General features: G+C 48.1%; 1 protein-coding gene across 1 annotated transcript in view; it reads right to left on the bottom strand.

Annotated features, from left to right (window-relative positions):
* Positions 1-2,424: 2,424 nt before the first annotated feature.
* Positions 2,425-15,746, bottom strand: part of LONP2 (lon peptidase 2, peroxisomal) — a 74,865-nt gene continuing 61,543 nt past the window's right edge. The window contains exons 12-15 of the mRNA XM_004690320.2: positions 14,820-14,962; positions 7,369-7,576; positions 6,758-6,948; positions 2,425-2,827 (exon numbers count right to left, since the gene is read on the bottom strand). Coding sequence (XP_004690377.1) covers positions 2,603-2,827; positions 6,758-6,948; positions 7,369-7,576; positions 14,820-14,962 — 767 coding nt within the window. The 3' untranslated portion in view covers positions 2,425-2,602. The remainder of the gene's footprint in view (positions 2,828-6,757; positions 6,949-7,368; positions 7,577-14,819; positions 14,963-15,746) is intronic.

Below are 15,746 nucleotides of genomic sequence, written 5' to 3'. Positions count from 1 at the left end.
GGGGCAGAGATCCATAGAACTTGCACCGGCGGCAGCAGCTTGCAGTGCTGGGTCCTAATCTGTTGTGCCACCAGGGAGGGCCTAGTATTTTGTTTTTATGGAGGTTTAGTTTTGTTTTTTAAACATTTTAAAATAATGTTCTCAAAGTGCAGACTTTGAAAGTTAGAAAGTAACTTAGTAAGTTAGTCTTTCAGTTTACTGCATTTTAATTTTCTAGGACATTTCCATGTTTTTTTCCATGTGCTCACACACATCTGTTTGGAAGCCATGTGATTTTGGATCGTGTAATTAACTCCCTTGCATACCCCACACATGATCATTTAAATCCATCACTTAAATTGTGAAAAAACACCATTTTGGGTAACTTTAGCTAATTTCCTGTTGGATGTGTCTTTTCTATGTAAAAAGTTTTTGGCTATTTATAAAACAACCTGTGAACATTTCTGTGTGTTCTGATTTATTCTTAGGACTTTTTTTTAAGGTCTTGATATGTCTATCAGTGCTTTCTGAAAGCTTTTGTGAACACAACCATGTGAAAGACTTTCTAGTCATTATCACCTCATGTTTGCTGATTTACAAATTAAGACACTTGACAGCTCAGTGAGACTGACATACAACTGTCAACTCGTCACTTAAGTCACCTTCATAGTGTGTGCTGAGCTCTGCTTGACCATTGATACTCAGGCTGTCTCGTTCTTGTTCTACATCGTCTTTAGCATTTACCCTCCCGTTACCGCCCTCCTCTCCTCTTTGGTGTCTGGTCTCTTGGGAACACAGAGGGTGGTGATTCTTTTTAACTTTGTCCTTTACAGAATACAGAACTACTACTGCTTAATGTCTTAGTATTTTGAATGTTCTACTAGAATCATAGGCCAGTCTGATAGGTTGTTATTGGGGAAATCATCTGACATGTTTCAGTGTATCTTCCTAAGGGGCATGTGACCGTCTCATTTCAGCGGAAGGCCAAATCCATGTGACCATCTCAGTAGATGCTAAAGAAGCTTTTGACAAAATCGATTGCCCCTTGCATGACAAAAATGCCTGAATGAGGAGTAGCTACCCTAATAGTATATGTAAGGGGACTCACAGGTAACACTGAAAGTGGTAGGGAAAGACTGGCTGCTCCTACGCTCAGGAGCATGACAGGCACAGCCGCCCTTGGCCCTTCTGCTCCAGGACAGAGGCAGGCTTGTATTGGCCACCAGTGGCGGGCCCGGGAAGTCACTGTTCAGAGGACGGAGTTTCAATTTAAAGTGGCCAAGTTTCAGAGTGATGTCTGCAGGCCTTTGTGAACGCGAGTAGCCAGAAATGGATAAATGGCAAATTTTGTCACAATAAAAAGTGAAAGTGCTTAAATCTAAAACTGAATGCCAGAGAAGTAAAGGTCGTACCATCGAAGGTCACGCACATCTTGCTTTCTCAGTTGGCTAAGCAAGGACAGACCCAGAGGGGTCCCTCGGCTGCTGACAGCAAGCGCACAGCGGCATGTCTAGGCTTAAGGCAGAGCATGCACAATTCCCACTTTTAAAATTGTGTCTTTTGCCACTGATGATTGAAGTAAGGCAGCGCCGTCTGGCTTCTGGAAATGTCCAACTTACTTTCCTTCTGCACGATGACTGAACAGAAATAATAGACGAAGCCAGTTGAATGTCTTAGTATTGCTTCTTCCCACTTGTCCTCACAGAACAATTCAGGTTTTACTAGCAGGTCCAAACACAGTATTTTGGGTAATTTGCAGACCCGATTCTCAGCTAAGAAATTCCAACGTATCTTAACATACTTGTTCTTACGTTTTGTAATACGTGATTCGGAAGTACATGACTGGCTGGAGTAATTACAAGTTACTCAATGTTATTTTATTCTAGCTTAATCTTACAATAACAGTACTATTATAGTATTTGCATTTTACAGATGAGGAAAACATACAAAGTCCATGTAGCTTCCTCCTAAGTAGAAGATCCTGACCTCGTTATCTAAACCCTGGGCGGGGTGACGGGGGAAGGAGGCTGAGTAGTTGGGAGGTGGCGGGGGACTGGGTTTTCCTCTAAGGTAACAAGCATCTGGGGTGCATGTGAGGAGGCCTTCTCTGCCTCAGGAACTGTGTTGGGATGTATAGTATTTTCCATAGGGACTATCAATTGGTTCTGTTTTCTTTGGCCAAGTTCTCTGACTTTCAGGACCCAGTAAAGTCAACAGGGTGTCTGCTAAAGTAGTGGCCCATGTCTGGCTTCTGTCCTTGACTGCACAAGAACCTCATTACAGCAGGTTTGTGGGCCCCACTCCCAGAAGGCCTGCTGGTGGGAAATGAGAATTTACATTTCTAGCAGGTTCTTGGGTAATACAAATTCTTCTGGGTTCTAGGGACTCACTGAGAACCATGGCTCTACACCTTTCCAGAATAATGACAACACCCAAAATGAGAATTCAATTTGTCAATTTATTACATTAAAATTTTATGATACACACCAATCCCCACTTGATTGAGGTTCATTCATGTGATTATGCTTGCAATATGGGGTATTCTGCTTCTCCCCACTGGCGTGGATAAAATCAGCCTTGTCAGTGCTCTTTAGTACCCTTTCACTTCAGAGGGACTTGAAGCCTACAGTTTGCTGCTGCTTAGGAGACCAGGCCTGGTCTTGACCGAAAAGCCACCGTCAAAGGCTGCGTTTAGGACTTCATCCAGGCAGCTGGCGGTCACGAAAGTGAGATCCTGCCGCACGTTGCCTGGGATTTCTTCAAGGTCCTTTTCGTTCCTCTGAGGGATGATGACACGCTTGAGTCCTGCTCTGTGTGCCGCCAGCACTTTGTCTTTAATTCCACCCACCTAGGAGGACATACAAGAAGTTAAAAAGGCTGAGACTCCTCAGCTGTGGGAAAACCCTGGCCCACCTTTCTTCTGAGCCAAGGGCTATCTGAAGGCTTCCGAGTGGCCTTCCATTTTACAGTGTGACCTGGGAAAGCTACTACAAAGGTTAATGCAACAACTTACATTTCAATTTGTGTTAAATTGTTTTGATGGAAGAAAATTCTTAGTTTTTGATAGGTATGAACATCTCTTCTGTCCCCTTTTTAGTCAGGGTTAACCTATTCCATCCCATAAAGCCAACAATCTCACCTAAAGGTGGGTTCTGAAAAACATTTCCTGCCATGGAAGTTTCTGAAGTTGTAACCTCTGGGCCACTTGAAGTTTCAGTTCATTGTACAACTAGAGCCTTGTGGTTTTAAATAGAGCCACAAGGGTCCCTTCAAAAGGCAGAATGATCCCTTTCTCGAATATGGGTCAGGTTTAGCGACTACAAGAACTAGTGAGTGGTGAGATTGGTGATCCGTGGTTTCCAAGGTTGAGTGATACAACAAATGCAAGTTGGCCTGCATCTGTGTCCTGGAGTCCCTAGCTGCCATGTCTGAGGCCATCCACAGCCCATGGAGAGACCCAAAGCTGAGGAACTGACCCGACCCCAGGACTAACTTTGCTAGTGATGAGAGACCTGCACTGGAAGCAGGTTCTCTTGTCTTGGGCAACCTGGCTGGTACTTTGATGATACGACGGCAGAGAAGTAGGCATGAGTGAGCTGGCCAGCAGGGCCCAGCTAAGCCGCTCCTGAACTCCTGACCCAGAGACAGAATAGTCATTGCTGTCTTGGGGTGGTTGGTCATGCGGCAACAGGGAACAGCTGCCCATCAGCCCATCGCAAACGTGTGATCCCTGGCAAAGCCAATCAGTGCCCTCTAGCCACCTGCTGCAATCAAGTCAGGACTAGCTATTTGAAAAATTAAAAATGGAAATACCATGACTCAGTTACTGCTATCTAGCGGAAGAAGACAGACACCAGCTTGCAGACACACAGGTACCCCATGTTCATCCAGCGCCAACAGCTGGACACAACCTAAGTGTCCACGGGCAGCTAGTGGGGATAGGAGGCACCATCTGTCTACACAGTGCTGCTCGGCTCTAAGAGGAGAGGCCATCGCAACGGACTCACGCTAGGCCTCCGTGCTGAGCGGACCGTGCCACGCGGAATGAGAAAGCAGCAACTCCTAGGCTCTAACAGAGTGGCGGTGGGGGAAACAACACTCTGGGAACTGCAGTGCCGCACGCGCTCACGTACGGAAATACAACGCTGTGGACGTCAAACCGGTGAACCGAGGCCACCTCAATAAAACAGAAAGCCCAGGACCAGCTGCCCGCAAGGCCCATCTCCCCAGCCCATGCTCAGGCTGCCCTTGCCGGCAGCAGCAGTTCCTAGCGTGCGCTAACGTAGCCTGATGTCCTTTCAGAGGGCCCTTTTCAGGAAGAACGTGAGCTAGAGCAGCCCCTGACGTGGGTGAAAAAGCCCCGCCACTGGCAGCAGGTTTCAGATCACTTTCCTTCAGCCTTTAAAGGTGTTCCACATCTGGGCCCTGACGAGGAAGCTCCTCTGTGATGATCTGCAAAGTCCCGAGGAGAAAATCTTTTTCCTTAGTTGGTCCAGGCTTTTCAATCTCAAGATAATCTTAAATTTTAGGAATGCTGCACTGTTTCTTTGACAATTACATTTTCCATTTGCTAGAATTCCTGTTAGATGTTGGATCTGCAATTTTTTCTTCTATTTTTTTCTGAATAGTTGCTTGACTAACTCTAAAACCGCACTTTGAAGTCCAAGACCTTTGTCTTGCTTGATTTGCTGCTCCCTTTCTTCCTGTTCATGTAACAGTGTAAAAGTGAAGTCGTTCTCAAAGCTGGGTGGCTCTCTTGTTTGGGAGCGGGGAGGGGAGCCTCCCTCCTCTGAGAGCAGGGACCAAGTGGAGGACCCATGTGTTCTACAGGGTTCGAGGAAACTCCTGGCTCTCCATTACCTCCTTGCTGGTCTGCTTGGGCCTTCTGGCCCTGGGCCAGCGCTTTCCCAGACTCTGGCCGGGAAGATCCTCCCAGTCTGTCTCACCACTTTCTTCCAGAGGTTAGCTCAGCTACTCGCTGACGGCTCCCCACTCTCTTCCCATATTCTATATCCCCATAACTGACTGACTTGTTTTTGAGGTTTTAAGTTTTTCAAGTATTTTCTACATTGTGGCTCATGCTGGTGCCAGCCCTGCGGCCCTCCCAGCACACCGCACCGTGATCTGCTCTGCAGCCTGTGCTCTGCCCGCCCCTGCTGCGCACTGAGGCACACAGCAGCCAAGGCTTGTCTCTCTCCTGAATGAGGCCTGGGACGCAGACCGCCATACTAGGCTGCTCCCTCAGCAGCGCCCATGGGGCGAGGGCAGAGCGGTGCCCCCGTGTGTGAGGAGGCTGCTCAGGCGCCCTGACTAGAACCCCCCAGATCCCTCCACCGGGCCGGTTTCTGGGTTTTGTGCTTCCTCTTCTGAATGGATCGTCCTGTCCACTGCGGATGGCCACATGAAGCTGCTTCAGGTATTACAATTCTGGGGGTGGAAATTCCCAGAAATGTGACAGGAGCAGCTTCCTGAATAGGACAGACTCCAGTCCTCCCCATCGGCTCTCTCCCTCTATTCTAGTCCTGCCTAGAGACCCCATATTTTCCAGGACTAAGAGTTCCTTTGGGACTGCGAGGGCTAGCTCCTCCCTGGCTCAGGCTTTTCCCACCAGTGGGAAAGGAAGAAGCCACACTTAGCCCAAGGCAAGACTGGCTCAGGGGCTTGACTCCCCAGACTCTGAGGCCAGTGTAGAGCCCCGGGGGGCACCACCCACATCAACATCAGCCCCTCCGGGAGCCCTGTCTCTTGTGGCTCTGACCAGCTCTTTGGTTCTCCAGATAATGCGGTGCCCAGGGTCCACATCTGCATCCATCCTATCATTCCTCTGTGGGGTGAGACAGCTGTCCTGCGCAACAGAGTGAGGGGGCCGCCCCAGTGGCCAGGTGACAGCCCTGTGCTGGAGGTGGCCCCAGTGCCCAGAGGTGGCCCTAGCCCTCAGCTTGTGGCCCTGTGTGCACCCATTTTTGAGTCCGAGGTGGGGTGAAGGAGAGATCAACCATTCCTTTTGAGTCGAGATCTCCAAATACATCCTAACTGGATTTGGAATGTGCCTTTTGGGCTGAGTTTAAACGTGAGAATCAGTGATTCTCTGATCCTTTTACCATTACCTTATAAAATAAAGATGTTCCCAGAAGTAAAGAACATCCCCTTCCCGCTTCTTCATTTTCTTATGAACCTGCCAAATTCTGTTGTAGACCGGAACTGGTTAAATGATGACTTAAAAACTGAAGTCACCTCTCAGACTTTTGTGCATTTTATCTGTGTTTGTAAGTGCTTAGGGTATGGCCCAAGCCTTAGTTACAGAACTTTCTCAAGACCTGGCAATTAGACATGGCTTGTCTTCACTCCAATTTCCATTAGCTGTTTTTTTAATGAACCAATCAACTACAGTAACCTAAGTTACCTACCTCTTCTTTGGGGGATGGAAAAGCTCAGGAATTCCAAAAGATGAGAGAACTGGGTTTAATTTTAAAGATATCCTATTTCACACATAAGCTATATATTTAACAATTTGTTAGAGCAAAGTCTCAAATCTTTGAATAGTTGATACTTCTGATAACTAGACTGGCACCCCCCTCCCCTGTCACTCACTCCTTCTTAGAAAACATGGGAGAACAATTCTTATTTCAGTTGCTTGAAATGTAAAAACATGAGTTTGTTACAGTATAAACACTTAGCATGTATTTAAAGTGAAGGTATTCATCAAAAGAGGCAAACCATTATTTAAATTTAAAAATATAATTTGCATGCAGAAATTAATAGGCTTCTTCATACTTACTGGAAGAACAAGACCTCTGAGTGTAATTTCTCCAGTCATGGCTACATCGGAACGTACCAGCCGCCCACTAAAAAGCGAGGCGAGACAGGTTACTATGGTAACACCCGCAGATGGTCCGTCTTTTGTGACAGCTCCAGCTGGGAAGTGCAGATGGATGTCTGTGTTGTCAAGAAGATCAAAACTTCCAGAAGCTTTAAAAAGAAAAAGAAGACTTTAATGTAGAAAAATTAAACCTGTTTTCTTCTAAGAAAAAAAAAATCAAAGAAACAAGAAATACACGTTTTGGGCGAGTGGGTCCCTAACGTGGCAATGGGTACACCCAGAATGGGCTGCTGAGCAGGCTTCCAAGTCCAATTAAAACAAAACCAATCCTTGGAATGACAACAGTTTACAGTTCGGGCACTAGCCAAACAGTCCTAGAGTAGGAGCTAAAGTTTGCACAGGGGTTCAAAATCAAAGGTTTGTGGTTTTGGTTGTTTCTTAAAGATGTACCCGTTTATGTGTTTTGCTGAGGTGGAGAACGGTGCGCCAGGCTCAGCCCCCCCTCTGCGCCAGGGCTGGGAGGGCCCGACGAGGCCCGAAGCGCTCTTTGCCCTGCGCTGGTCACTCACCAGTGGTCAGGTGATACTTCTTGGCATTGCTGCGGAGCCAGCTGATGGCCAGGTGGGCCGACTCCTTCATGACGTTCCCAAGCTGGCCAGTCAGAGTTAGCTGCCCCTCGCCATCCATTCGACTTGCCTCCACGAACATGATCTGCCCACCCAAGGGGGTCCAGGCCAAGCCTATCGCCACTCCTGGTTGATTCAAACGCTCAGACACCTGGCGAGAAAGAAGGAAAATGAGCCAAATTATTTTCAGGCTGATTAACCTAATCTATGCTTTCGAGATTTGCTGCTCCCAGGAGGCCAAAGTTTAAGCCGCACATCAAAGTACTCGTTACCTCACGCGATCTGGAGTCACACTTAACACTCACTGCCTGGCTTTCTGCCAGGAGAAAACCAAAGCTTCCTCTTTGGCTTTGACCAGAGACAAGCTTGCCTCATATAAATCATTTGCGTTCTGAAGAGTCACATCTAGTTACACACAAACGAATTGTCGAGGAACAAACCCAGACGCTCACCTATCCCGATACTCTTTAGCAGGTTGCGTATCTGTAACTTATTTCAGACGCTCAGGTCATCTCGGGCAGCCATGCCAGCTGCACAAGTGGCAGCCCTTTCTCTAACACACAGAGCGCGCGCTCGCCCAGAGGCCGGTTACTTCTCCCCGCTCGTGTTGACGTGCTGCGCTGCTCCCACAGAGACACGCAGACACCACGAGAGCCTTCCTGTGTCCTGGCGCCTTCCTCGAGTGCTGCCTCAGGCTGCTTGGCCCTGAGCTCACCCGAGACGCCCGGCCAGGCCTGCATATGTGAGTGATGGAAACACACAGAGTTTACTGCACCTTTCCAGACGCCGCATCTCTCACCCTACAGGAGTTATCTGTGTTAGACGAGCGATACACAACCTGTGAGCCCAACACTACACCCCAATGGGGCTGCCCCAGGCGGCGACTTCTCACGGCAGTCTCGGAGCCTGTGGCCTCGAGGGTATGGTGAAAGGGTGGCTGATGCTTCTCCTTTTCCCAGGGAGCTTAGACGGCGAAAATCCTGATTGCAAACCTGACTCCAGAACTGTGTGAGACATTTATTGTGAAGCTCCTGGGAATTTACCCTTAGCAGTGAGTATAAGCCTATTTGTAAAGTTGGTTTTATGGCTCCAAACTAATTCTACTTCACATCGGAGGCCAAGGCAGGGCCTTGGGAGGCCAAGCGCACTGCAGCCCTTGCTCTCCTGGCGGCGCTTGGCCTGGGCGCTACTCACTTGAGAGGAAAGATGGATACGTAAACTGTGAGTCCTATTTAAGGAACACAGAGGCAACTATTTATAGAATCTCACAAGACTTGTTTTTTCGGATGAAAACCTCAATTTCCATGCCTTGTTAACTACATGCGCCCCCCAAGGCCCGTAAACTCATGCTAAGGAATTAATCCTCACTGTCCTGGACCCTGTGTTAATTCAGCATAAAAAGGGACCTGGCACCATTTTGTCAGCAACCACAAGAACAAGCCTTTTTACAGCTGAATCCTCAAAATTCATTTGTCAGACTAATGCCAAAAATATCTCCAAGCAGCAGCAAGGGTCTCTCTGACTGCCACTGCTTCACGAAACCTGGCTGCTTTGCAGCTCTCCCCATTTGCTGAGGGCCCCGGTGGGCAGCAGAAACCAGTAAAGGGCTACAGGGGAGGGTGAGGACACACCCCAAGCACCCTGGTTTCCGGGACGGCACCCACGTAGCTCCTGGGAACCTGAAGATGGGGACGACGAAGTCTGTGTACCCCAAAACCATGAGCTGGTGGACACCTGCGGGGCCGGGGCTGCTCATCTGCAACCCTACGGTGAAGGCGCCGAGCTCCCTCACACTAGTCAGACGTGTGACTGAAAGTGAGGCATCTAGTTCCTTTGAGCTTTTTCCTCAGAGAAGATGAGAAACAAGTAAACATAATCTTAGGGGAAGACACACTGTCCTGCTCCGGACGCAGGCAGCTTCCAGACGCCTGAGCTCGGGCTCTTCGTGGCTAGTCCTGAGCGAGTGCTCGAGATAAACGGGGCTCATCTCCCAGCACATAAACTTCTCACCGTGGGTCCGCGGTGTGGACTCATCAGTTCTAAGACAAGTTCTAGGCTTGGAGCAGCTCCAGGTTTGCAGTTTAGAATTTCTCCTTTCTCCCGCAAGCTGTTACAGTGTTGAGTATTTCCAGTTTATTTTTGTCTTTCAATTTCTCACTGGTATAGGCTTGTGCCTTAGTTTCCTTATCTGTTAGCTAAATCTTCTTCAAAGAAATGGCCAAATTCCTCAGTAATAATTCCATCCACCACGTACATACCCAGACGAGGTGCTTAACATATTTAACAGAGGCCTCATTACCAAGGTGTCTTATGAAACACGTCCGTGACAGTGCTCACGTGCAGCTGGCCTGCTCTCACTGCAGCTTCACGCTGCTCCTCTTGATGAACTAAAAATAACCACGTCTGACCAACACCGTAAACAGGCCCGACTCCAGGTGACACTTCCCCGAGGCTAACGCCGAGGGCGGTTTTGCAGCCCCTGGATGTGCTTTCCAAGCAGGCTTCGTCACAGCACTGGGCCATAAAAGAGACCACCTCTTGGAAGCCACACTCCTGAGCTCATCAGATAAAGAGGCCACTCACCACCTATGCCCGGCAGGACAACAGCGAGGCCGTGGCCGAGCTGGGGAGCTGGGAAGGGGTCACAAGACTGGCTTTGTGGAAGCCTAAAGTTAAGTGGTTTGCTGGGCCAAAAAGGACCAGGGAGGCGTCGGAACAAGGACAGGAGACTGAGCGATACCGGAGCGCCTCCTTCCGGGGCCCACCCAAGACCGGCCACAGGCAAAGCCCCGCGGCCGTGCACTGCCACGTGTCCTCCTCCATTCGTTCCCTTTGGGCTCAGCCAGCACCTTTATGTTCCTGCTTGGCCGTCGCCACAGCAGCTGCCCATCTGCCAGTTTCTCTTCAAGTCTTTGATCAAGGTCCTAAGTCCTGACTTCACGAATGTTTGATTTTTCTGGTTGCAAATCTGCCTCAATAGTGGGCAGGAGAGGGAGGTGTGGGGCCTGGATGTGCCTCTTGGCCTGAGAGTCCTGTTGGGGCCCAGGCCAGCACCGCGGTGGGGTCTCATCTTGGCACCAGAGCGCACAGCTCAGCTCGGCCAGCTGCATGTGCAGAGACGGTCTCTCCACAGGGCTGGCCCAGGCGTTTCAACCGAGTGGGATGAGGAATACTATAAGCTCTCTCTTGGCGCTGCCTGGCATGGACGCTCTGCCTGTGCCTGGGGCCGCCTCCTCCGTCTGGCAGGAAGCGGACACATTCTGCAGGTCTACCCTCCTCTTCTCAAGGGGTGACCTTCGGAGAAGAACCTTCCTTACACAGCCGTCGGAGCCAGTAGGACTATTTGAAAACATGAAAGGAGCCAGGAATGTGCCGATGACACAATCTAGAGATTAACAGGCTGGTGAGAACACAGACACTTGGCTCAGGTGACTGGTTTTCTGAGACTAAAAGTAGTTTACCCTGGAAAGACCAGAGTTGACTTATTTTTTTGACGATGTCACCAAACTTACAATCTGAGTTTAGACTGTTACCCCGGACAGGTGCATGGGACTTTTTGGTCAGCTGCAAGGTCGGTTCTAGCTGAACATGTCTCTAGCAACGTGGAGTCTTCTCCTGGCCTTGTGAGGATGAGCATGAGAATGACAGCTGCAGCATTCACATTTTGTTCAACCAATAAAAGTAACTGCCACTGAGTCTACAGAAGGCAGAAACAACCAGAACAAATAAAACCAAAGATCTGTGATGTGACCAGGGCCCGCCCTAGTTCCCCACCCCCAACCTGGCCCCCAGGCCTGCAGTCTGGGGCTCTGGGCGCCTGTCCGGAGGGCGCATGCGCCTCTGTGCAGACGTTGCCCCGGTGGCCTGACAGCTGTGTGGACTCCAACTGTTCCTCTTATAGTTCAGAGAGAGCTTCTAGTTCTTTCTTTTTTTTTTTTTTTAATAACGTGGGTTTAACTTTAGGAAACTTTACTTTGTAAAGTCTGTACCTGAAATGGTGACTTTGATATTGTTTCTAAATCTGAAGTCTATACTAAGTTCCTAGAACTCATTTTTTAATCTGTTAAAAACCTTCCAGGCCCTCCCTGGTGGCGCAGCGGGTTAAAGCACTGCACTGAGAAGCTAAAGCCACTTCCGCATGAGTTCAATTCCCGCCTGCCCCGGAGGTGACCACATGGCGTGGCAGACCTCTCCTGGCCCGCCCGCTGCTCCCCTCAGCAGTGTACTTCGTCGATCTGCCTGTTCTGCTCCCCACTCTGTCTCTGGTGAAGCCTCTCGCCTCCCCTGAGCCTCTGGTCTGTACCCCAGCTCTGTATGCACAAATAAATAAATATTAAAAAAACAAACAAACAAACAAAAAACCTTCCAAAGGTCTGTAGAGCAATGATAAAAGTGAGCCTTCTCAACTTTCCTCCTTCTGGTTAGCTTGCTTGGGCAGTAACATTTTCTCAAAATAACTTATTTTTGCAGATTCATCTTCAAAGAGAGTAAATGACAGAAAAGGGTATTAGCATAAGGTGATTAAATGTGAGTATAAAAGTAGGATTATAAAATCAACAGGTTTTTTAAAGAAGATTTATTTATTTATACATACAGAACTGGGGTACAGGCTAGAGGTGCAGGGGCAGTGAGAGGATTCACCAGAGACAGAGTGGGGGGCAGAACAGGCAGGCTGATGACAAAACTCTCAATTTTCTTCTGAAGGTTCTACCTCCTCCCTTTGCCAGTCCTTCCCGTCTCAGAAATGACACCGCCACACAAATGTGCTGTTACTTCAGCAGAAAACTGTAAATTCCTTTTCATCACCGCTTCCTTCATTTACCCTATGTAACATGAGCAAGTCAGTCACGTTCACCTCTAATATAACTAGAAGATACCTCTAGCTCTACTTGGGCTGAGAATAATTACTCCCTATTTCAGTCCACTCTGCTTATTTCTATCATCAATCTCAATTTAAAACTACTTGTTAACTTCTTCCCCCCAGCCTCCAAAGGAAGCTTGCCCACCTACCAGCTCCTCTGTCCTTGCCTGTTTAGTTCACTGCTGCATTGCCAGCAGCACATGTATGTGCTTCATGCATATTTACAGAATGAAACTCTTTCTAGAAGCAATGACAGACCCTAGACATTTACCTTCATAGCAAATACAGGCATTTAAACCAAATGGTACCTTACAACATCCTGGGAATACCTCAGCATGTATTCCAGCACTCCAAGAATGACCTCTCTCTTTAGGCCCATTACCTAAGAGAGCACAGAGAAGGTTCTGGAGCCTCTGGAAGTGCGGACTGACTTCGGGGTGGAACCAAATCTCAATTCCAGCATAAGTTGGCTCCTCTTGGAGTCATTTAAACCCTCTAAATCTCTTTCCTCATCTGTCACTGGAAAAACACTGATCCTGAGGTTAAATGATACCTCAGGTTAAATGGAGAGAGGCTTCCACAGTGCTCTCACAGATGAAAGCATTCACGAGGCCCAGTCCAACTCTTTCTGTTCTAAAGTGGAGCACTCGAATTGGTAGGCACGGAAATGAAGATCTGATGTAGAGCGGGGTTTATTTTTAAACTTCCATATGCCACAGCCATCCCCTTTCAGTGGGGAAGGGCAGCGACTAGCCTGGGCTGCCAGGAGAATGCCAAAGGAGAGCGGGGAGAAGGCCGGGCTGCAGCCGGCTGATCTGTGTGAACACTGGCTCTGATCATACCTTGCAGGGAGTGGCATGATTCACTTAATCTCTGTAAGTTTTCTCCCTGTGTGTGATATGGAAGAGTCCTTGCTTAGGTATAGCCCTCAGGGACAACAAAGACATGCTCCATCGAATTCAGCTTTATAGATCCAAAAGCTGGAGCAGAGAGCACGTAAGTAATTTGGGCCTGACAGTCATTATACACCAGAGGTGGTAAAGACAGAAACTCCAGACAACAAGGTGAATTCTCTCAGGTGTGGAAAAAATGAGCAACTACTCATGTAAGGTGCTACTTAAAAAAGGCAAAAGGCTCTTTTAATCAACCTTTCAGATTCCGGCTGGTCAAATATAGTAGCTGAGATGCCTCAAGGAAAATGAAACGAGTTTCTCCAATGTTATCAGCATTGGTAAGCAGCATTTATAAAACTTCTCATTTCTGTTTTCCTGGCTGTTTGCCAAAGCTCCAAGAATGTGAGCAACATGTCCAATCGCAACGGCAGAGATGGCTGGGAGAGAGGGCCTGACTACAAGAACATGTACCAGTATTTTGTTTTTATAATTGCTGCTCTAGTGCAAACTCCCAAGAACTGCTGGAATGCGCTGTTCTGGAATGCCTCGAGAAAAGGCCCACTGGGTGTGTAGGAGTCAGAACCCAGCTACAGTTTTTACTTGCAGAATCATCAGACTCTTTCAGAATGGAAAAGCTGGTTAGCTTCCTTTCTCCACCAAGAAGTCTTGTTCCAGTTCTTTTAAGACTTCAACATTTAAATGCCTGCTATCGTGAGGATACAAATAATCAAAATAGAGTCGCTGATTCTTTTGGTCAAGACCAGATTCCCTGTCAAGAGTAAATGAGTGCTGTGCTTGTGACTGAGTGCTGTGACGGGGCTCGCGAGAGGCCCCTCTTGTACGACTTGGGAAAAACCGTACCTACAGGGAGTGATTCCACATGTGAGATGGAGAAATTACCTTCTGCATTATGTATGAGATTTGCTTCTGAAATCTTTTTTTGCTACAACTACCAAGAAGGAGGTAAAGATGAAGTCTCTGAAGAGAGATGCTAAGTTCTTTGGGAAGTACTACCTTTTTTTCCTAGTCACTGACCCATCAAAGTTCATATATGTACTCCATGAAATAGATCCTATCGCCACAGCAGCCCGCTTCAAACACCTACTTCCATCCTGCTGCCTTAAACTCAGTCCCGGGTCCCAAGTCTTTCTGGCCGGGGATCTACTGTGAGGCTCTGTGAGGAGAGGACTGGAACCAGGGTAGCCGGAGGCGTCACGGGAACAGAACTAGTAGTAAGACTAACACCCTCCTGACAGATGTCATCTGGGTCTGCACGCGAGCAGCCTGCACAGAGCCAGCTTGTGTTTCCATTCTGGGCCCTCTCCTTCCCCCAGCCTTTGACAGCACGAAGAAATCCTTGCCTTAAGCATATTCAGTAGTAATATAAAATTTCTAAAGAGGAAGGTCAGAGATGCTGTTTGTAAAATGAAACTGGGTTGCAGAGAGTAAACTCAGACTGGGCTTCTGTACGATACCTTTAACAACATATTAGGCACTAAACTTTAATATGAAAGAGAAAATAAGATTCCAGTCTTAGGACAAAATTCAGCTTCCCAAATACCTAACTCCACTTCTCCTGTAATCTACTAAGCAACCATCAGCACAAACCACGGTATCAACAAAGCAAAGAGAATGCTCACCTCCATTTCATACATCGGGGGACCGAGGATGTCTTTCAGTGCGTGGAAATCAATCAAAATAGGCATTTCAGGTGGTAGTGACAGGTCAGTAGTATCACTGAGAGATTCTGGTTTGGCATCATCTACGATTTGTTCTCTGAAACCTAAGAGAAAAATATTTAGAAATCTCATAAATTTGGTTTGAAAATTAGGAGGAATAGTATCAGTCTGGTGGACTAATAAAAAAGTTCAGTTGCCTAAATGCATTCACTTTGTGAATTTCTCCAAAACTTATGCAGAAAAATGAGTCTTTCAAGAGCCCCTGGAAGGTGTCTGGGCACACTGCCCTTGGCACTATCTGCCAGCCGGTCACTGGGGCTGCAGCCGTCAACGCCGGTGGCACTACTCAATGAATGGCCCGCTGGGGTCGTGTCTCAAAGGGTCAAAGGCAACAGGCTGCCTGTGCAGTTCTCTGCTAGATCAACATAACTCACTTTTCAATTCCCTCTTCATAGGTCTCATCTGGTACCCCGTATTCCTTTTATTTTTCTTATATATATATATATTTAATATTTATTTATGTCTACAGAACTGGGGTACAGGCCAGAGGTGCAGCGGTGGTGACAGGCTTCACCAGGGAGAGAGTGGGGAGCAGAACACGCAGATCGATGAAGGACACTGCTGAGGGGAGCAGCGGGCGGGTCAGGAGAGGTCTGTCGCACCATGTGGTCACCTCCCAGGCCAGGGATCGAACTCACACTGAAGCGGCTGCCAGCTTGCAGTGTTGTGTCCTAACACACTGCTCCACCAGGGAGAGCCCCTTGTATCTGTTTTCTAATAGGAAATGTGGACTTAGAAATAAGAGAACTGGGCCCTCCCTGGTGGCACAACGGGTTAGGATACAGCATTGCAAGTTGGCTGCAGCTGCTGTAGTGCGAGTTTGTTCCC

This window comes from Condylura cristata, unplaced genomic scaffold (genome assembly GCF_000260355.1).
Source record: "Condylura cristata isolate star-nosed mole 26May11 unplaced genomic scaffold, ConCri1.0 scaffold00028, whole genome shotgun sequence".
NCBI classification, from domain to species: Eukaryota; Metazoa; Chordata; class Mammalia; order Eulipotyphla; family Talpidae; genus Condylura; species Condylura cristata.
This window is presented reverse-complemented; position numbering and strand designations above follow the sequence as displayed.